The sequence below is a fragment of the Heterodontus francisci genome, chromosome 8 (genome assembly GCF_036365525.1).
Source record: "Heterodontus francisci isolate sHetFra1 chromosome 8, sHetFra1.hap1, whole genome shotgun sequence".
In the NCBI taxonomy this organism is placed as follows: domain Eukaryota; kingdom Metazoa; phylum Chordata; class Chondrichthyes; order Heterodontiformes; family Heterodontidae; genus Heterodontus; species Heterodontus francisci.
Window position 1 is genome coordinate 39,289,864 of NC_090378.1, and position 22,577 is coordinate 39,312,440.

The 22,577-nt window shown below is 43.7% G+C and overlaps 1 protein-coding gene across 2 annotated transcripts in view; it reads right to left on the bottom strand.

The window, feature by feature from the left end:
• hectd3 (HECT domain containing 3) overlaps positions 1-22,577 on the bottom strand; it is a 68,986-nt gene that overhangs the window by 30,708 nt on the left and 15,701 nt on the right. For both annotated transcript variants that reach the window (XM_068036985.1, XM_068036986.1), the window contains exons 6-11: positions 14,693-14,808; positions 10,901-11,014; positions 9,959-10,041; positions 8,283-8,448; positions 2,094-2,175; positions 140-322 (exon numbers count right to left, since the gene is read on the bottom strand). In XM_068036985.1, the coding sequence (XP_067893086.1) occupies positions 140-322; positions 2,094-2,175; positions 8,283-8,448; positions 9,959-10,041; positions 10,901-11,014; positions 14,693-14,808 (744 nt within the window). The remainder of the gene's footprint in view (positions 1-139; positions 323-2,093; positions 2,176-8,282; positions 8,449-9,958; positions 10,042-10,900; positions 11,015-14,692; positions 14,809-22,577) is intronic.

Genomic DNA, 22,577 nt, shown 5'->3' on the forward strand with positions numbered 1-22,577 from the left:
AGGGGAACCTGAGAAAAGAACTTTAAAAATAAATGATCAAGCTAACCGGCACAATTGCCTAACAGCTAACAAAATTCTCATTTGTCAAAATCCTTGGACATTCAAGCAAAACGTTCTGGATTACTTTGAACAAATATACCTGGGTAAACACTGCATTCTTACAAGAGGGATCAAGGGATGGATTATTCCGATGCTCCATGGCTACTCGACGATTGATGTAGAGTTTTGGCATGAAGTTGGGTTTGTTGGTTTCTGAATCCTTGAGGCATTGTGTAATGAGAGCGGAGCGCCGTTTTGACAGTAGAAGAAACTGTTTGATGTGCTGGAACACGAAAAATAAACACTAGTATCAATGTTATTGTTAGCAAGGTGTTAGGGCAGTTCCCATGCTTGGTTTGGGGTTGCTTTTTGGCAGCATTTGCTGACATGGTGCTAAGCAGTTTGGGAACTCTAATCCGCAGGCAAAGAGAAGGGAATAAAAAAAAGTTGATCTCCCCCTCTCCCAAAACAAATCATTAAAAGTCATTTACAAAGGTGGCTGTCATAGCCCTGGGAAAAAAGACTGCATCTGAGGGATTGTGTGAAGTACATACAAGTGAAAGTAGAAATAAAGCATATCATTTTGAAATGAGGAAGCGCTGGAATGACAACATATTGGGTAGAGTATTTATATCAAATACTCCCCAAGTTCTATGCACCGTTATTTTAGCCAATATCAAGTAGAACAGACAACTCTGAAAGGCAATTCATTGTTTAGAGAAATGATGATGGGGATAGGCTTAAAAAAAAAGGACACCGATATTAAACTGAGCTACTGCAAAAGAACCTCCTTCATTATGTTGTTCTAGTGTATTTATTTCACTCAGTGTTGCAAAAAATGGTCACACATAACCCTGTATGTAACCATTTGATGGAACAGTGAATTAAGTAGACACATGGGAGTAAAAGATTCAATGTCACTATTTAAAGAGCAGAAACTCTCCTGGTGTACTGATCAACATTTCACCTCCATCAAAACCACCAAAAACACATTCTTGGGTCTTTCATCCCAGACGCCATTTCTGGCATCTAGGTGTAGGCAAAGGGATCACCTACATAACAGTAATTACAGTTCAATCGTAACCTATTGCTTGCAAAGTGCATTTAGATGCCCTGAGGATGTGATAAGGCCCAAAATGAATGCAAACACTTTTTTAAAATGTAAAAAAGTTTGGTGTTGCACAGCAGGTCCAACCTACAGCCTTAGGGCTACCTTCGAGCCTGGCAATCCAGCTATGGCAATTGTGTCCTAATGGCACATATATTTCTTATTTTCTACCTTGTCCTGTTTGAATTTTGTGGGCCTGAAGGTTTGAGAGGGCTGTTCTTAGCAATCACTACTCTAGTGGTGGATACATTCCAAATCAAACCACAAAGATTTTCTACTGCCAGCAACATGAGATATGTGGAAATTAACTGAAACATTCATCTAAACTTTATTTGTGGCATTAGAGAAAGTGGCTGCTGTCACAGTGGCGCAGTGGTTAGCACTGCAGCCTCACAGCTCCAGGGACCCGGGTTCGATTCTGGGTACTGCCTGTGTGGAGTTTGCAAGTTCTCCCTGTGTCTGCGTGGGTTTTCTCCGGGTGCTCCGGTTTCCTCCCACAAGCCAAAAGACTTGCAGGTTGATAGGTAAATTGGCCATTATAAATTGTCACTAGTATAGGTAGGTGGTAGGGAAATGTAGGGACAGGTGGGGATGCTTGGTAGGAATGTGGGATTAGTGTAGGATTAGTATAAATGGGTGGTTGATGGTCGGCGCGGACTCGGTGGGCCGAAGGGCCTGTTTCAGTGCTGTATCTCTCTAATCTAAATCTAACTACCGATCTGCCAACACCTGACATGCTGCAACGCAGAGCACTGCGTTCTAGCACACAAGATATTGACAAGTTAACAGTTTTGTCAGACCCCATCTGGAGTACTGTGTTCAGTTTTGGCACCAAACCTCAGGAAGATATGTCGGCCTTGTAAGCGCAGATTTGCTAGAATTGTACCAATGTAGGAAGATAGGCTGCATAAACTTGGCTTGTATGCTCTTCACTGGAACAACTCACCTTTAATTGACCAAATGATCCAACTGTGTGGTCCCAAGCTGGCACTAGATAGTGAATAAGACTATCCAGGAGCTTAAGGAATCTGGGGGGGGGAAAAAAAACACAGGGACATAACAGATTGTTGTGCGATTATACTTGAGCTACCGGTAATTCTTTTAAAATTAAAAGCTTGACCATATTCAGAGAAAAGTTAGATCATAGTCTTCATAATTATTGTATCCAATCTATGTATATCAACTTAATTCTTATTCAGTCTTATGTGGCTATTCCAATTCCTGCACAAATCCTTATATGGGCATCTCTATATACTCACAGACAACAGCAAGAAGGGTCCATTTTTCCTAAATTGTATTTAAATCTTTCCTTCTTAAATGACTTCTCTTAATGGCCACCATCTTCCCAGTTTAGTTCTCTATAGCCTCTTAATTTGAAAGTTGATCTTCAAAGATAGAAATTTGCATTACATTGGTGTTGTTTGTACTGGCCAGTACAATTGGTCTGCTAATTGTTTTTTTTAACATCCACCTGAAGAGGCACTTAGGGCTTCAGTTTAATGTCTTACTTAAAAGGCAGCACATCCATCAATGCAGCACTTCTCTTAGTACTGTGAAGCTTCAGGTAAACTACATGAGGAAATCAGTCAGTAGTCATGGTTGTTAAGGTGGTGATAAAAGTAGATCATTTGAAAAGAATGTATTTAATTTTAAATACAGAAAATAAGTGGCATAATCCTTCAAAATTATTCAAAAATAATCAAAAGGTGGATATCTAATGAAAACTTGGTGGAGACGAGGGTGTCAAAGAGTAGTAGTGATGGAGCTGTTAAGCAGATCAACAGTGGTGTCATAACTCAAGGAGGCCTACAGGAAGCGGAGTTAAGCGTGAATTGGTTAGCGAGCTGCGAGGCAGTCAAGTTAACCACACCGATTTGCTCATACAAGCTGAACTTCAAAGCTCAAATCCTATTCATGATTGAGACCCCTTACTTCCACCATGGCAACATTGCTAATCTTTGCACTTGCCTCTCACCCATTGTTGTTGGAACTCTTATACCCTTATCCACATGTCTGTCACCTCTAGATTCAGCTTCTCCAATGCCTTTGCTAGGATCCTGATCATCACCTCCTAATATCATCCAAACACAGCTGCTTGTATTCTGTTCCACACTCAGCATCACTTCCATCTTCTCTGACCGCTATCCCCATCTTAAATTCCTGCCCTTGTGCAAATTGCTTTTTGGCCTTAGCCCACTATTCAGCAACTTAACAACCTTCCATGCCCTCCAGTTTCCTGACTGTGGCCTCCTGTGTATCCTCCCTCCTCTTTTGGTGGCAAACCCATCAAATACCTCATCCCTACTCTTTGGACCTGCCTTGCAATCCCCTCTAACTCTTAACCTCCTCCCTCACCTTTAAGATTCTTCTCAAAGCATATCTCTTCAAGCACTTTCATCAATCACCTCTTTTAATCCTCCTGTAAAAAGTTAGATTCCATAGAATCTCCCTGCTCAGCATAGTGGGGAAAGTCTTCGCTCGAGTCGCTTTAAACAGGCTCCAGAAGCTGGCTGAGCGTGTCTACCCTGAGGCACAGTGTGGCTTTCGAGCAGAGCGATCGACCATTGACATCCTGTTCTCCCTTCGTCAGCTACAAGAGAAATGCCGCGAACAACAGATGCCCCTCTACGTTGCTTTCATTGATCTCACCAAAGCCTTTGACCTCGTCAGCAGATGTGGTCTCTTCAGACTACTAGAAAAGATCGTATGTCCACCAAAGCAACTAAGTATCACCTCATTCCATGACAATATGAAAAGCACAATTCAGCATAGCGGCGCCTCATCAGACCCCTTTCCTATCCTGAGTGGCGTGAAACAGGGCTGTGTTCTCGCACCTACACTATTTGGGATTTTCTTCTCCCTGCTGCTCTCACACGCATTCAAGTCTTAAGAAGGAATTTTCCTCCACACAAGATCAGGTGGCAGGTTGTTCAACCTTGCCCACCTAAGAGCGAAGACCAAAGTACGGAAAGTCCTCATCAGGGAACTCCTCTTTGCTGATGATGCTGCATTAACATCTCACACTGAAGAGTGTCTGCAGAGTCTCAATGACAGGTTTGCGGCTGCCTGCAGCGAATTTGGCCTAACCATCAGCCTCAAGAAAACGAACATCATGGGACAGGACGTCAGAAATGCTCCATCCATCAATATCGGTGACCACGCTCGAAGTGGTTCAAGAGTTCACCTACCTAGGCTCAACTATCACCAGTAACCTGTCTCTTGATGCAGAAATCAACAAGCGCATGGGAAAGGCTTCCAATGCTATGTCCAGACTGGCCAAGAGAGTGTGGGAAAATGGTGCACTGACACGGAACACAAAAGTCCGAGTGTATCAAGCCTGTGTCCTCAGTACCTTGCTCTATGGCAGCGAGGCCTGGACAACGTATGTCAGCCAAGAGCGCCGTCTCAATTCATTCCATCTTCGCTGCCTCTGGAGAATCCTTGGCATCAGGTGGCAGGACCGCATCTCCAACACAGAAGTCCTCGAGGCGGCCAACATCACCAGCTTATACACACTACTGAGTCAGCGGCGCTTGAGATGGCTTGGCCATGTGAGCCGCATGGAAGATGGCAGGATCCCCACGGACACATTGTACAGCGAGCTCGCCGCTGGTATCAGACCTACCGGCCGTCCATGTCTCCGCTTTAAAGACGTCTGCAAACACGACATGAAATCCTATAACATTGATCACAAGTCGTGGGAGTCAGTTGCCAACGATCGCCAGAGCTGGCGGGCAGCCATAAAGGCGGGGCTAAAGTGTGGCATTTCGAAGAGACTTAGCAGTTGGCAGGAAAAAAGACAGAAGCGCAAGGGGAGAGCCAACTGTGTAACAGCCCTGACAACCAATTTTATCTGCAGCAGTGTCTGTCACTCTAGTATTGGCCTTTATAGCTACTCCAGGCGCTGCTCCACAAACCACTGACCACCTCCAGGTGCTTACCCATTGTCTCCCGAGACAAGGAGGCCAAAGAAGAAGAAAAGGTTAAACAACAAATCTTTTTCCAGTGCTTTGGAATGTTTTTCTACATTAAAGATAGGCTGTCTACTAATATTCATTATAAGCCCATTGACTCCCACAGCTACCTCGACTACACTTCTTCACACCCTGCCTCCTGTAAGGACTCCATTCCATTCTCCCAGTTTCTCGGTCTCCGATGCATCTGCTCTGATGATGCAACCTTCCACGACAGCGCTTCTGATATATCTTCCTTTTTCTTCAACCGAGGATTCCCACCACTGTGGTTAACAGGGCCCTCAACAGTGTCCGGCCCATTTCCCACACCTCTACCCCTCCCTCCCAGAACCACGAAAGGGTTCCTCACTTTCCATCCCAAAAGCCTCCACATCCAAAGGATCATCCTCTGCCATTTCCGCCACGTCCAGTGTGACGCCACTACCAAATGCATCTACCCCTCCCCTCTCTTCAGCATTCCGAAGGGATTGTTCCCTCCATGACACCCTGGTCCGCTCCTCCATTACCCCCACCACCTTGTCCCATTCCCACGGCACCTTCCCATGCCATTGCAGGAGGTGTAATACCTGCACTTTTACCTCCTCTCTCCTCACCATCCAAAGCCCCAAGAGCTACTTTCAGAGAAGCAGCAATTTACTTGTACTTCTTTCAACTTAGTACACTGTATTTGCTGTTCACAATGTGGTCTCCTCTGCATTGGGGAGACCAAATGCAGATTGGATGACCACTTTGCGGAACACCTCCGCTCAGTACGAAAGCATGACCCCGAGCTTCCGGTTGCTTGCCATTTCAACATACACAGTAGCAGCAGTGTGTACCATCTACAAGATGCACTGCAGCAATGCACCAAGGCTCCTTAGACAGCACCTTCCAAACCCGTGACCTCTACCAACTAGAAGGACAAGGGCAGCAAATACATGGGAACACCACCACCGGCAAGTTCCCCTCCAAGTCACACACCATCCTGACTTGGAACGATATCGCCGTTCCTTCACTGTCGCTGGGTCAAAATCCTGGAACTCCCTTCCTAACAGCACTGTGGGTCCACCTACCCCAAATGGACTGCAGCGGTTCAAGAAGGCAGCTCACCACCACCTTCTTAAGGGAAATTAGGGATGGGCAATAAATGCTGGCATAGCCAGTGACGCCCACATCCCATGAATGAATTTTAAAAATACCCCCTGCTCACATTCCCACGTATCTGTCCTGGGCTTGCTGCAGTGTTCCAGTGAATATTAACGCAAGCTCGAGGAACAGCATCTCATTTAGTGATTAGGCACACTACAGCCTGCTGGACTGAACATGGAGTTCAATAATTTCAGTGCAAGACGGGGCCCCCCTTTTTATTTTGAGTTATTTTTTTCTTTTTATTTTATTTTAGTTTGTTTTATCATTCATTTTCTTACCATGTGCCTGCCCACTTTTTTTTCATGCTTGTGCTTTGGGCCAGGGCTGTTCATTTTTTTGGCCATTAACACCCTCTGCACTAATGCTTTGTCTTTCAGCACACCATTAACATATTGTTTGCCTTTGCTCCATGACCTTCTGGTCAGTTATTCTCTGTGACCCTGTCCTTTACTTTTGTTATCTCTTGCTCCACCCCACTTTATTTGCTTAAAACCTATTACATTTCTAACCTTTGCCAGTTCTGATGGAGGGTCACTGACCAAAAACGTTAACTCTGCTTCTCTCTCCACAGATGCTGCCAGACCTGCTGAGTATTTCCAGCAATTTTTGTTTTTATTTCAGATTTCCAGCATCTGCAGTATTTTGCTTTTATTATTACTATATTAATGCTGTTGAAGAGATAGCAGTTATTTGAGCTCATCAGAAAAGTATGATGCCCTGTGGATGCATACTACACAAGACTTTTAATTATATAGATAGGGATATTATGAAAATTATGACCCAAAAATGGAATTATTAGTCACAGTAAATAAGGATCCATCAAGGGTTAGTTCTTACCATTTATCAACGCCACATTTAAACTATTTGGTAGATTTAGTAGAAGATTGAGGGAAAAGGAGGAACCACATTTTTCTATTAAATCATGAATACCCACCAATATGTGATGATAGCACCTCAGTCAGATCTCCAACCAGGTTATCCCATGTAAAAGAAAGCCTTTTGAAAAGAAAAGTACTCAACTATTCCCAACGTGTTATTTTGTCCTACTTCATTAGGTTTTCACCTGACCAAGAGAGTAATGAGGTAATCTGTTCTCGAGTCTCTTTTAATGCTGGCCTTACATAGCCCCTCAAATTCCTTCCAGCGGTTGGCAGTCGGAAATGTGAAATCTTTTTAGGTTCCAAAACAGGTATGGTCAGATACTATGGACTGAATTTTACGCCACCCCAAAGAGTGGGATGGTGGCAGTGGGGGTGGGGGGGGCGGGGTGTAAAATCGAGCGGGAAGCTCCGGGAGCCCTTCCCAGTCCGCTCCTGCCTTCGCCGCCACTTTACGCAGGGTAGCAGTGGTGAAGAACAGCCCACCTGCCCCAGGTCAATCAAGGCCCAACCAAGGCCCAACCAAGGCAGGGGGGGGGGGGGGGGCGGGGGGTGGTGGGGAGGAGGGGGACCCTCATGATTGGGCACCCTGCTCCCGATGAAGGGCTGCCCCTGCTGCCCAACCACACCCAACATGCCCCCCTCCCCACCCAGTTCAACTACCCTTCCTCGCCGGGGCCCACCCGATCACCCCCAGCAAGGCAACCAAAACATACCTTTGTTCCGGGCTCCCCGTCATCATCTTCAACCTGGGCTGTGGTCTCAGCAGTGGCCACCACTCCCAGTGGCACTGCTGGGACAGAGAGCTGCCGGCCCACTGATTGGCTGGCAGCTCTATTAGGCGGGACTTGCTACCTCAAGCGGGTGGAAGTCCTGCCTCACACTAATTAAAGCCCAGGGACCCACAAAAAATGGGTCGGATCCCCAGGCGAGACGGAAGTGGGCTCGCCACTGACTTTTGAGTTGGTGGCCGGCTCCCGTCCGCCCAGGGTTAAATCCCAGCCAATATCTTCAAAATCTATTCAAACATGTCTATTGCCTTTTTCTAAATTTTCTTTTACCAAAAATATAAACTATCAGAATACATTAACTTCAAGAAAAACTGCATGCCAGCATGCATTCTTATTTGAAGGAAACTAAAGTGCAGATATATACCTATGGATTACCACAGCTCTCCGATAAAGCATGTCAGGATTATGCCCCTCAAGACGTGGATAACGAACTAGGTTTGCAGCTTGAAACATGTCAATGCTTAATCCTAGGTCTCTTTCCCTTGAAGATCTGATCTTGAGGCCATGTAGTCGGACATCTATTCCTCCATCTGTTGGAAATGAAAGACATTATTATATCCTTGTGGAGGCGAGTTCACTGACATCTGCTTCACAGTGGAAAAAATACTTTGTTGGACAGTTATTTTGCAGTGATTGGTTCATTACCTGCAGGGAATAGCTAAAGCTGCTTAATCAAATTCAGTAAGTGATTGTGGCAACCTTTGAGCCTTAGGAAGCTAGTTTTTTTGCTTGTGGCTAAACGTGCAAATTGGGTAAATACCTTTGGTGCAGAAGAGCAGAAAAGGGAACCTCACTTGGTCAGAGCTGAGAAATACCTTTTTCTTTCCCCCCCTCTGGTGAAGGATGGTGGTGCGGTGGTAGGAAAATACTGACTGGTACTGCTTTTATATTAATAGACTGTCCATGTAAGCTCTCTCATGAGTACTCTAATAATTCAGATAATGGAGTGTTTGCTCAACAAATTCAATTCTGTCGGCTCTCCGCATTACTTAAATTAATCATCTTCAAAAAGATCTAAAGCCCCATCTCTTGTGCCATAGCTTTTCAGTAACCATATCGCCCCATCTTCAAGTGAGACATTTGTCTGTGTGATGTTATATAAAATCGAAGTTGCTGCTGCTATGGAGAACCTGTCAACTAACTTAGAACTAGTCTGCAGCAGTACTACTTGTGGAGGTTGTGAAAAGGAGGGGAATCTCATGGATCTCTCAAACCAACATGAGCAACCTCCATCCTTGTGATTTTTCACTCGCCAATCACAAATCTATCCAGAGCAACAAGGCCTTAGTGCCTTTCATTTTATACTTGTTATACAGTCTCCCTTTCTCTGGTACCCATGAGGTGAAGGTAATCCAGTCAACACATAGCTCATGAAATCAGTGTGGGAACCATCCACAGCTTACCACTCCTAGACAGATTTTGAAAAAAAATATATGCTTCAGTTAATGTTTAAAAATGTTTTTTTTCCTGTTTTTGAGCACTTTCTGTTTTGGCCTCAAATACAGCAAATTGTGTAACAGTATCACAGTGTACATTAGTTGGTGCTATCATGAGCAGTCGTTGAATTTCCTTTACTCTACCTTCTCCTCTTCAATAATTCTGCCACACATTCGGGGCGGGGGCACTATATTCATAACTAAAAAAAAATCTATACTCCACAGACAGTCCCCACAATTTTCTCTTTCTTCCCTTCCCCTCAAGGTAACATGGATTAAAAGATTTGCAAACAAATTATGGCTACTGGTTCTCAGTTCCCAGATGTGCCATTTAAGTTGAATCCTACTATCGGGCCTGCCTTCCCTAGTACACTAAGGATTCTATTAAAAGCAACTTAGAAACCCAACAAGTCAGAGCCCTGAATTATGTCATATCTGAACAGGATCACACTGACCATTTAATCTTCACTGCACTTAGAGTATTTTATTATTTTGTCCCTGTCCCCCCGTTCAAGGTCCCTTCATTACCCAATGCACCTGTTTGAGAAAGTGGCTGACCACCACCAATGTAACCTTCCTCTCTTCACCGAACTGGAAGACTTACCTACACATTCTAGAATACGGATTTCAATTATAGGAAGGTGAACCATCATGTCCTCCAGAACACACAGGTCACCAACCAAAGTTCTGGAAAAGAATAAAAATACTTCCGTTAAAAATATTTCAGTATTGTAAATGTCTCTAGTTTACTTCCACCATCTCGAGAGTAAACCAGAAAAAAAGCTGAAATTGCCTGAAGCCTAAGGGTTCTAAAATGGAAGTCAAGTTCCTAAAATTGAAACGTTACGCACTAGATTTTGTTCTGCAGAGATCTTTACTGACGTAGCAAGTGCCTACTATCATTTAAAATCCATTTTAGTTCAGAAAAAAAAATCAAATTGATGAATACCCGGGTCAAATTTGTACCTCTCAGATTGGCTGACTCAGTTTGCAATGTAATGTTTTAAAAGCCCCAAACTGCTTGGCCAATTCCCTCAAGCACATCTCTATGGGTAGGGGGTGAAAGAGGGGAACAGAAGAGATGAAGAATGAAGCTTAAGTTTAAGATTCTTGTTTGTGATTGAAGTATGTCGTTTTCAAACTTAATATGAAATTCAATTGTATTATCATCACTATTTGCCAGTGGATCTTTTACTATGATATTACTAATTAATCCTGCTTCATTGCACACTACTAGATCTATAATAGCTTTATCCCTAGTTAGTTTCCTGCAGCAATATGTTGTGCAACTATCACTGATACTAGATCAAAAGAACAGCAACAGCACACATGCACTGGTCATGATAACGATACAGCATTAAAAAAAAAACCTGATTACAAACATAACTACAGCAGACTTTATAAGAGAGATAAACACAGAAAGCAAACAAAATATGTTAGTGCAATAGCAGGGATTCTGAGTTACTGCACTTATTTTAAGAAATTTTTAAAAATTCTAAATTTGATGATAGGTGAATATCAGGACAGTGTAGCCATCTATACTTACTCATCAACTGTGAGATCATTCAACTTTTTTAAATTATCTCGATCACCACCAAACACGTGAATTATTTTTGGCATGTAGTTATCATCTGTTGCATCTACTGAGATGAACAGCTTTCTGCAAAAAGGACAAAGATATATTTAATTAATTATACAAAAGAAATCTCTTAATACTTTACCCATATACCAGCTATTTAGGATAAATTAATTACACAAGTGTCTATTTTGTAATTAACCTAATCTGCATATTCAAATAGAGCCTAACTTGCTTACATTTACAATATGATTCCGATTAAGTAATTTGATTTCCCATTCCTTTTCCTCCCAAAGTCTTTCCAAGATGCACATTTTCTCCAGCTCAGAAAGATGAAGAGAAGAACAGCTAGAGTGAGCATTTTTCAATTTGTCCACTCCTTCCTCTTACCTTAATGATAGTCTAAGGCAAGACTAAGATTATGAACATCAAATGATGATCACTGATATAAGTCCATTTCCTATCACTTTGTGATGTAAAGCATTAGACCTAGAATACATTGTTCTGCCACACATTTTCCCTATTAGTACAAAATCCCCTTATCCCCTTCAAGTTGGAGGGAGCGAAGGCGAGCGTGAGACAGAGCAAAAAGCAGGGGTTGGGGGTGGAGGTGGAGGAAAGTGGGAGCAGCAGGGGGGAGAGGGAGAAGAGGAGCTAGAAGAGAGAGAGAGAAGATGAGAGCAAAGAGATAATAGAAAAGAGAGAAGCTACTGCATAATAGACTAAAGCATAAAGTCGTAGCATATGGAGTCAAGAGACAAGTGGCAGGATGGATAGGTAGCTGACCGCAAGACAGAAAGCAGTGAGTAGGGGTAAAGGGTAGCTACTCAGAGTGGCAGAAGGTGGGAAGTGGGGTCCAATAAGGATCAGAGCTGGGACCACTGTTGTCCACCATTTACATTAACAATTTACACTTTGGAATCAAACACAATTTTGAAATTTGTGGATGACATCAAATTGGGAGGAATAATCAACACTGAGGAGCACTGTAAAAAATTACAAGACAACATTAATAAACTTGCAGAATGGCTATATAATTGGTAAATGATTTTCAACATTGGTAAGTGTGAGGTATTACATTTTGGTGAGGAAAATAAGAACGTTATATATTACTTTAAAAATAAGAATCTAAATGGGATCGAGGAACAAAGGGATCTAATAGCACAAAAACACAAATCACTAAAAGTTGTGATGCAGGTCAATAAAGCCATAACAAAAGCATGGAAGCCGCATGGAATGATGGCAGGATCCCCAAGGACACATTGTACAGTGAGCTCGCCACTAGTATCAGACCCACCCGCCATCCATGTCTCCGCTTTAAAGACGTCTGCAAACACGACATGAAGTCCTGTGACACTGATCACAAGTCGTGGGAGTCAGTTGCCAGCAATCGCCAGAGCTGGCGGGCAGCCATAAAGTCGGGGCTAAAGTGTGGCGAGTCGAAGAGACTTAGCAGTTGGCAGGAAAAAAGACAGAAGGGCAAGGGGAGAGCCAACTGCGAAACAGCCCTGACAACCAATTTTATCTGCAGCACCTGTGGAAGAGTCTGTCACTCTAATATTGGCCTTTATAGCCACTCCAGGCGCTGCTCCACAAACCACTGACCACCTGCAAACGCTTACCCATTGTCTCCCGAGACAAGGAGGCCAAAGAAGGAGGAAAAAAAGCAAACTAAGCAAACTGAAAAGTAGAGACGTTATGCTAAACCTGTAATGAACCTTCGTTAGTCCTCGCTTAGAGTACATTGTACAGTTATGGTCACATTATGAAAAGATTATAGAGGCACTGGAAAGGGTGCACAAGGATAATGCAAGGTTATCTTGATCAGGAAAGTAAGAACAGCCTTGTCTCCTTCTGCTTGAAAAGGGAAGGCTGTGGGGGTGGCCTAATACAGATCTTCAAAATTATGAAGGGTCTTGGTAGAATAGACAAAGATGGAATGTTTCCATGTGAGAGAAGCAACATTAGAGGCCATTAATATAAAATAGTCACCAAGAAATTAAATAGGGAATTCAGAAGAAACTTCTTTGCCTTGAGAGTGATGAGAATGTGAAACTCATTATCACAGGGAGTAGTTTTTTTTATTTGTTCATGGGATGTGGGCGTCGCTAGCTAGGCCAGCATTTATTGCCCATCCCTAATTGCACTTGAACTGAGTGGCTTGCTACACCATCTCAAACAGCATTTCAGAGTCCACCACATTTCCGTGGATCTGGAGTCACATGTAGGCCAGACCAGCTAAGTATGACAGATTTCCTTCCCTAAAGGGTATTAGTGAACCCGCTGGGCTTTTACAACAATCGACAATGGTTTCATGGTCACCATTAGACGAGCTTTTTAATTCCAGATTTTATTAATTGAATTCAAATTTCACCATCTGCCGCGGTCTCTCCTCTCTCCTCCTCTTAAATAGAATACAGCAGAGAAACAGGCCTATGTAAAAAGAGAGAATTGAGGAGGATGGGAGAAGTTTCAAATGAAGCATAAAAACCTCTGTGGACTGGTTGGGCCAAAAGAATACACAGCAGAGAAACAAGCCTAAGTAAAAAGAGGAGGGAAAAAGAGAAATGAGCAAAAAGAAGAAAAGACAGGAAAATGAAGGAGGACAAAACCGGGGGGAAAAGAGGAAAAGAATAAAAACTTCTAGAAGTCAGAGAGAGGGGCCTGGGAGTAGCACACCTGCCCTTCCTCTTGACTTGGGCACAGTGCAAAAATGACCAGAAATGGGAACAAAATAATTAAACATTATTAGATTGATTGAAATGCCATTTATTTTTTTTATAGAAATTCACTTTAGGTCTGACTTTATTATCTGGAATCTACATATTTATTCACTGTTTTAATCTATAGGATTGTAATGAACCCAAGATTTAAGCACTCTTCTCTATTGGAGATGATGCATGTTCACTTGCCTGACCTGTTGCACATCAAATCGCATATTGGGCTGCATTTCACCAGCCCCTCGACGCTGTGGGTTGTGGTGCAGGGGCCAATAAAATTCTGCGGGGTGGCCCGCCTCGACCCGCGACATCAAGAAGGACCCGCTGCATATTACTGGCGGCGGGGGCGGGGGGGGGGGGGGGGGCTGGTGGGACCTCAGTGCAGCACCGCACCCCCGCCCCACCACCACCTGGCAGTGGGTCCGTCAACAGCATATACAAATTAACACTAAAGAGATGCAAATAAACTTACTTGCAGGCGGCGGCCCACGCCGATGTTACGGCCGCCGTTCATACTCCGCGCGTAGTTCCAAGGCGTGAACCTGGTGGGGAGGGGGGAGGAATAGAATTTTCAGGCGGGAGGGGTGGAAGAGCGGGAAGAACATTTTTCATCGGCTGTGGGGATGGTGGGAAGGGGCTGAAGGGCAAAAGATTGAAGGTTGTGGTGGGGGGGGGGGGCGGGCGGCGGTGGAGTTCGGGTATGGAAAAAAGCCAATTGTTGGTCATTTCAGGCAATGAAATGACCACTGGGGGTGGTTGGGAAGGGCCTCCACATCTTCATTATTTAATAAAAAAATTACACTGATTTACCTTTAAATATTGAAATTAATTGTAAGGGCTTAAAATTCTTTAAAAATGGCACTGGCACCTGCGCACTGGCCGCTCCGCCCCCTCTATTTAAATGAGCCCCCGTCGAGTTCAAAGCCCGCCACCGCGGAGCGATCGGGCGATTAAAATTCAGCCCATTAGTTCTGAGACGGGTGGACTATGAAACATTTTAATATATAGAGTCAAAATTAATTTATCACTTAAATTATCTTACTTTATTATGGTGCCTTTCTTCATGTATAATCGAATCCAGTGATGGTCCTGATTCCCATCACTCTCCCAGAATGTGTCATTGTCTCCATCAGTCAAACACCACACATTAGCTTCGTCCTGTTGGATATAAAATTGTTGTATGGAAAAACATGGATGAGGTGCTTCTATCTTACCAAAACGTATTCAAACTTTAAATCATTAGTTGTCTATTGACTCAAAATTACTGCCTTCAATTCACGAAATATATTTGCTTATAAACTTAATTCATATTTCAGAAAGTTCTATACTGTGGCTTGATCACCTCTTCACATTTCATGATGGATACTAACACACAGGCCATATCATGCATCACAAACAATTTTTAAGCATAAAGCAAGCCGTTTCTTCAAAAGGAACAACCTTGAAGATTTGATAAAGTAGATCAGTTTAGCAAGCAGTACGTGATACTCTACCTCTCTGTCTTGTCCACTGATTGTCCAGCCTAATCACAATTGGAAAATAGTGTTTACCAGAGGCAGATACAGAAGGAAGGAGGGTTTGGAGGGAGAGATGGGTGGAGAAAGATACAAGGAAGTGATCAGAGATGGCCTTATCTGTGATTGATACCATGGGAATAGCGAGGTCATGTGGGATTGCAAAGTCAAGGGGGTGGACTGTGACTATGAGTTGGGGAGTTTATTTTCCCCCCATGAGATGCAAGTGTCGCTGACTAGGCAGGCCAGCATTTGTTGCACATCTCTAATTGCCCTTTAGAAGGTGGTGGTAAGTTGCCTTCTTGAACTTCTGCAGTTCCACAATGCTTTAGGGAGGGAGTTCCAGGTTTTTGGCCCAGTGACAGCGAAGGAACGCCGATAAAGTTCCAAGTCAAGATGGTGTGTGGCTTGGAGAGGAACTTGCAGGTGGTAGTGTGCCCATGCATCTGCTGCCCTTGTCCTTCTAGGTGGTGGAGGTCACAGGTTTGAAAGGTACTGTTGAAGGAGTCTTGGCAAGTTGCTGCCATGCATCTTGTATATGGTACTGCTGCCACTGTGTGCTGGTGGTGGAGGGAATGAATGTTTAAGGTGGTGGATAAAGTGCCAATGAAGCAGGCTGCTTTGTCCTGGATGGTGTTGAGCTTCTTGAGTGTCGCTGGAGCTGTACCCATCCAGGCAAGTGGAGAGTATTCCATCACACTCCTGACTTGTGCCTTATAGATGGTGGACAGACTTTGGGGAGTCAGGAGGCGAGTTACTCACCACAGAATTCCCAGCCTCTGCCCTGCTCATGTAGCCGCAGTATTTACATGGCTGGTCCAGTTAAATTTCTGGTCAATGGCAAACCTCAGGATGTTGATTGGGGAGGATTCAGCGATGGTAATGCCGTTGACTGTCAAGGGGAGATGGTTAGGTTCTCTGATGTTTGAGATGGTCATTGCCTGTGCCATGAAACTTTTTTCTCTCCTCTGTTTAAAAAACAGTGTGCCTTTAAGAACGAAGGGCACAGTGTGACAGCAGCTGCACCCGTTTCCTAGGCAACAGGAGAGAGAGGAAGTCAAATAGTGTGTAAGACTGGATTAACCCAGTTTGATCCAGAAAACAGCGAAGCGTACTCTGAAGGAAAAAGTGGTCTGTACCTCAGCAGAAAAATCTGAAGGCTGTGTTATTGCCGAAACAGGAAAAAAACCTCCAAGAAAAGAACATTTGTATTGTTGGAGAGAGCAAATTCCTTTTTTGCTTCCAAACTCTAAAAGGTCTTTACCTCAGAAGTGACTCTCTGTTGTCTGTTTGTGTTTGCTGGAATTTTCAGTAAAGTTTCTACTGAGGGACTAACAATTTTATAATCCAAATCGACCTGTTGCTATGCTCCTTGTTCAAAGAACTGAGTGACGCCTGCTGCAACCAAAGTGCTTTGAATGCCTATCCCCCTTAGGGTCTGTTCATCGAATTAGCCTGGAGACTTCGAGTGGTATCTGACTGTTCTACTCTGGGACATCTCACCACCCAGGAATGTAACCCACAAAGACTTACAACACAGCCACTTATTTATTCCTAAGAAACATTATTTTATAACCGGTTAACCGTTGGTTTTTGAATGTGTGTGCATTAGGGTTAGGATAAATAAGAAGTTATAAAAGTATTTTAGACATAGGTTTATCTCAATAGTATTTAGGATTTTGTTTATTAATAAATAGTTAATTTGTTATTTAAAGATACCTGGTTTGGTCAGTTTTATTCTGGGGGGTTAATAAAGTGTTTGGCTAATTTCCAGTAGGTGGGAAAACTTTAATAATATGCAATGACCTGTGGAGTAGTGGAACTAAATTGACAGCGCATTACTCTCGCCTTGGTCGCAACACCTGGCACTTGTGTGGCATGAATGTTACTTGCCACTTATCAGCACAAGCCTGAATGTTGTCCAGCTCTTGCTGTATGTGGACTCAGACTGCTTCAGTATCTGAACAGTTGCAAATGGTACTGAACATCATACAATCATCAGCGAACATGCCCTCTCTGACCTTATGGAGTAATGGTTATTGATGAAACAACTAAAGATGGTTGGGCCTAGGACACTACCTTAAGGAACTCCTGCAGTGATGCCCTAGAACTTAGATGTTTGGCCTCCAACAACCACAACCATCTTCCTTTGTGCTAGGTATGACTCCAACCACTGGAGAGTTTCCCCCCTCATTCCCATTGACCTATCCCCTTCAAGTTGGAGGGATGGAGGGCGAGCGCTGAGTAAGTGTCGCTAGATAACACTATCAATGACAACTTCCATCACTTTGCTGAAGATCAAGAGTAGACTGATGAGACGGTAATTGGCTAGATTGTATTTGTCCTGTTTTATGTGGACAGGACATGCCTGGCAATTTTTTTACACTTTTGGGCAGATGCCAGTGTTGTAGCTTTACTGGAACAGCTTGGCTAGGGGCGCAGCTAGTTCTGAAGCACAAGACTTCAGTACAACTGTCGGGATGTTGTCAGGGCTGTATCCAGTGCGTTCAGTCATTTCTTGATATCATGTGGAGTGAATCGAATTGACTGAAGACTGGCATCTGTGACGCTGGGGATCTTAGGAGGAGACAGAGATGGATCATCCACTTGGCACATCTGGCTGAAGATGGTTGTAAATGCTTCAGCCTTGTCTTTTGCACCGACGTGCTGGGCTCTGCCATCATTGAGGATGGGGATGTTTGTGAAGCCTCCTCCTCTGCTGAGTTGTTTAATTGTCCACCACCATTCACAACTGGATGTGGCAGAACTGTAGAGCTTTGATCTGATCCGTTAGTTGTGGGATCGCTTAGCTCTGTCTATTGCATGCCGCTTCCACTGACTGGCATGCATGCACTCCTGTGTTGTAGCTTCACCAGGTTGGCACCTCATTTTTAGGAATAGCTGGTGCTGCTCCTGGTATGCTCTCCTCACTGAACCAGGGTTGATCTCCTGACTTGATTGTAATGTTAAGAGTGAGGAATATGCTGGGCCATGAGGTTACAGATTGTGATGGAATACAACTCTTCTTGGGAGACTTCATGGGGTCTAAAGTAAATGTTGAGGACTCCCAGGACCACTCCCCACTGGCTGTATGCCACTGTGCCACCAACTCTGGGATGGTGATGGAGGAGTCTGAGACATTGGCTGTAAAGTATGATTCGGTGAGTATGACTATGTCTTACTTGATTAGTCTGTGGGACAGCTCTCCCAATTCTGGCACAAGTCCTCATATGTTAGTGAGGAGGACTTTGCAGGGTTTACTGGGTAGGGTGTGTCGTCATTTCTGGTGCCAAGGTTGATGGCAGGTGGTCCATCCGGTTTTATCTTTTTGACTTTTCTGTAACGGTTTGATACAAGTGAGTGGCTTGCTAGGCCATTTCAGAGGGCAGTTGAGAGTCAACCACATTGCTGTGGGACTGCAGTCACACGTATGCAAGACCAGGTAAGGACAGCAGATTTCCTTCCCTAAAAGACATTGTGAACCAGGGCCTTTATGACAAAATGGTGGTTTTATTGCTGAGACTAGATTTTAATTGCAGGTTTAGATTAGAGATACAGCACTGAAACAGGCCCTTCGGCCCACCGAGTCTGTGCCGAACATCAACCACCCATTTATACTAATCCTACACTAATCCCATATTCCTACCAAACATCCCCACCTGTCCCTATATTTCCCTACCACCTACCTACGCTAGTGACAATTTATAATGGCCAATTTACCTATCAACCTGCAAGTCTTTTGGCTTGTGGGAGGAAACCGGAGCACCCGGAGAAAACCCACGCAGACACAGGGAGAACTTGCAAACTCCACACAGGCAGTACCCGGAATCGAACCCGGGTCCCTGGAGCTATGAGGCTGCGGTGCTAACCACTGCGCCACTGTGCCGCCCTAATAATCTAATAGTTTAATAATTGATTGAATTTAATTACTGCCAGCTGCCATGGTGGGATTTGAACTCATGTCCCCAGAGCATTAGCCAAGGCCTCTGGATTACTAGGTGACCCTCCCCCTTTACCATTTACATGGAGGGAGAGATTGAGAGGGGATAGGAGGGCAGTGAACTCAGAGGAGAGACAGCCTGATGAATTGAGATAGAAGTTGACATCATCTAGGCTGAGGGAGGAAAGCAGTGAAGATAGCTTTGAATTGGCATGATACTTGGGTGGGCTATAGTGAATGAGATTTTAAATGAGAGGTGGAACAAGGTGAGAGGCTCTAAGGAGGAGGAAGTGCCAAAGGAGTAGGGGAACACACCAAGGTGTGATTTGGTGTTAAGAGCCTCACCACCACTATAATGGTCTGGGCAAAGGAACTGGTGAAAGGTATAGCCAAGTGGGACAGCTTCAGTTAGGGGGAAGGTCACTAGACAGTATCCTAACTTAAGGGTTTTGCATAGGCATCTGAACCCAGAGAAGAGATTACAGCCTTAAATGTATTCCAATGCAGGGCATTTTAAGTAGCTTTTAAGAGACTAATCAGAGTGATGATCAGAGTATGGCAGGAAAGGACGGTGATTGCAAACTTAAGAGTCTGCCAGCAGATAGGATCAGAATTTACAAAAACAGTTAAAAAAAAATTGAATTAAGGGCTCTGCATCTGAATGCCCGCAGCATTCGCAATAAAACAGATGAACTGTCAGCTCAAATAAAAATTCATATGTATGACCTGATAGACATCACAGAGACGTGGCTGCAAGGAAACCAAACCTGGGACATGAATATTCAAGGGTACATGACATTCGGGAAGGACTGGAAGCTGGGAAAAGGTGGTGGGGTAGCTCTGTTAATTAAAGACAGCATTAGTACTGTATTGAGAGATGGCCTTAGTTCTAAAGATCAAGACAGGTGGAACGAAGAAACAGTAAGGGGCAGAAAACATTGGTCACAGTTGTTTATAGGCTATCAAACAGCAGTGGTAATGTAAATCACAGTATAAATCAGGAAATTAGAAGTGCATGCAACAAGGGTAATACAGTAATCATGGGGGTTTTCAATCTACATACAGACTGGGTAAACTTTATTAGTATGAATGTTGTGGAGGACAAATTCCTGGAATGTATGCGAGATGGTTTCCAGAGTAGTATGTTGAGGAACCAACTAGGGAACGGGCTATTTTAGATCGAGTATTGTGCAATGAAAAAGGGCTATTTAATAATCTTGCTGTAAAAGAGCTTTTTGGAAAGAGTGACCATAATATGATAGAATTTGCATTAAGTTTGAAAGTGATGCAGTTCAATCAGAAACTGGTGTCTTAAATCTAAGCAAAGGAAACTGTAAAGGTATGAGGGGCAAATTGGCTATGATGGATTGGGAAACTAGGTTTAAATGTTAGCCATTGCCTATCTACCCTTTCAGAACTAATACATAGTTTACAACAAAAATACATTCCTTTAATGTACAAAAACCCAGCAAGGAAAGTGTTCCAACTGTGGCTAACTAAAGAAATCAAGGATTGTATTAGAACAAAGGAAGAGGTGCAAAAGGTTGCCCAAAAATGATAAACCTGAGGATTGGGAGCATTTTATAATTCTGCAAAGGAGGCCAAGAAAAAGATTAAGAAAGGGAAAATAGAATACAAGAGTAAACTAGCAAAAAACATAAAATTGGACTATAAAAGCTTCTATAGGTATGTAAAAAGGAAAAGATTAGCATAGACAAATATGGGTCCGTTACAAGCAGAGTCAGGAGAATTTATGGTGGGGAATAGGGAAATGGCAGAGAAATTAAACAAATACTTCATGTCTGTCTTCATGGGAGAAAATACTAAAAACCTCCCAGAAATAATGGAGAATCAGGGAACTGGTGTAAACAAGGAACTGCAAGATATTAATATTAGTTTTTTAAAAAGTAGAGAAATTAATGGGACTTAAAGTAGATAAATCCCCTGGACCTGATGATCTACATCCCAGTGTTGAAAGAGGTGGCTGTAGAGATAGTAGATCCATTGGTGGTCATCTTTCAAAATTCTATAGACCCTGGAATGGTTCCTGCAGATTGGAAGGTGGCAAATGTGACTGCACTATTTAAGAAAGCAGGAAGAAAGAAAACAAAGAAAACTACGGACCTGTTAGCCAAATGTCAATCATGGGGAAAATGCTAGAATCTATAATAAAGGATGTGATAACAGGACACTTAGAAAATACTGGTAGGATTGGGCAGAATCGACATGGATTTATGAAAGAGAAATCATGTTTAACAAACCTGTTGGAGTTTTTTTGAGGATATAACTAGAAGAATAGATAAGGGGGGACCAGTGGATGTGGTATATTTAGATTTTCAGAAAGCTTTTGATAAGTTCCCACACAAGGAACTGAAATTTATGGTCCCACCACTGATTTAAAGCAATGGTGGCCCGCCCAGGAGCCACTGCGATATTAAATGCATTTAAATAGCCAGGGCAGACTGCGCCCCACCCCGATGATGTGGAGGGAGTGGGCTGTCTATCCCCAGCAATGGCATCAGTTGTCTGTGTGCAGGCACGGACGCCATTTTTAAAGGGCTTTGAGCCCTATTGTTAAATTTAAATATTTAAAGATACATTGCTTTAAAAAAAATTTATCTTGCCCCTCTCCCTTCCCCCAATAGCAATTAAACTAATTACTTGCCCTCTCCCACCACCTCCAACCCCCCTCCAAGACACTCACCTTGTCCACCTGACCTTTCCCACCCCCAACAAAGTGCATAAACTTCACACTATAACCATTCCCACCCTGCCCTACACCAATAATATGACTTTGACCCCGCACTAAGAATCTTACCCCCTCCCCCACTCCCTACCAGTGTTCCGCCTTGGTTCCCCAGACGGGGATTCAAAGGCGTGGGGGTGCCTGCCACCGGCACCAAGATCGCACCGGAACAGATGGCAGGAGCGTAACGGAAATTAATTTGTTCACTTAAACTAATTGAAATATTTAAATGGGCCTCCCATTGCCGAGCAGTGGGTGGGGGAGGGTTGCCACGGGGTCTCGCTTCCGCTGGCAACACAGGGCCGGGCCTTCCCAATGTCGGGGTATGTGAAGGCCCTCTCCAGAGGCAGTTTCCAGCACCCCCCGCTACAAACCATGACGGCGGGGGGTGGTCTGTAAAATTCAGCCCAAGTGGTTGGTAAACAAAATTAGAGCACATGGGATTTGGGGGAATATACTGTCATGGATCGAGAACTGGTTAACGGACAGAAAACAGAGTGGGAATAAATGGGTCATTTTCGGATTGGCAGGCTGTGACTAGTGGGGCACTGCAAGGATCAGTGCTTGGGACCCAGCTATTCACAATCCATATCAATGATTTGGATGTGGGGATTAAATGTAATATTTCCAAGTTTGTAGATGACACAAAACTAATGGAAGTGGGAGGAGGATGCAAAGACACTTCAAGGGGATTTGGAGAGGCTAAGCGAGTGGGCAAAAATTTGGC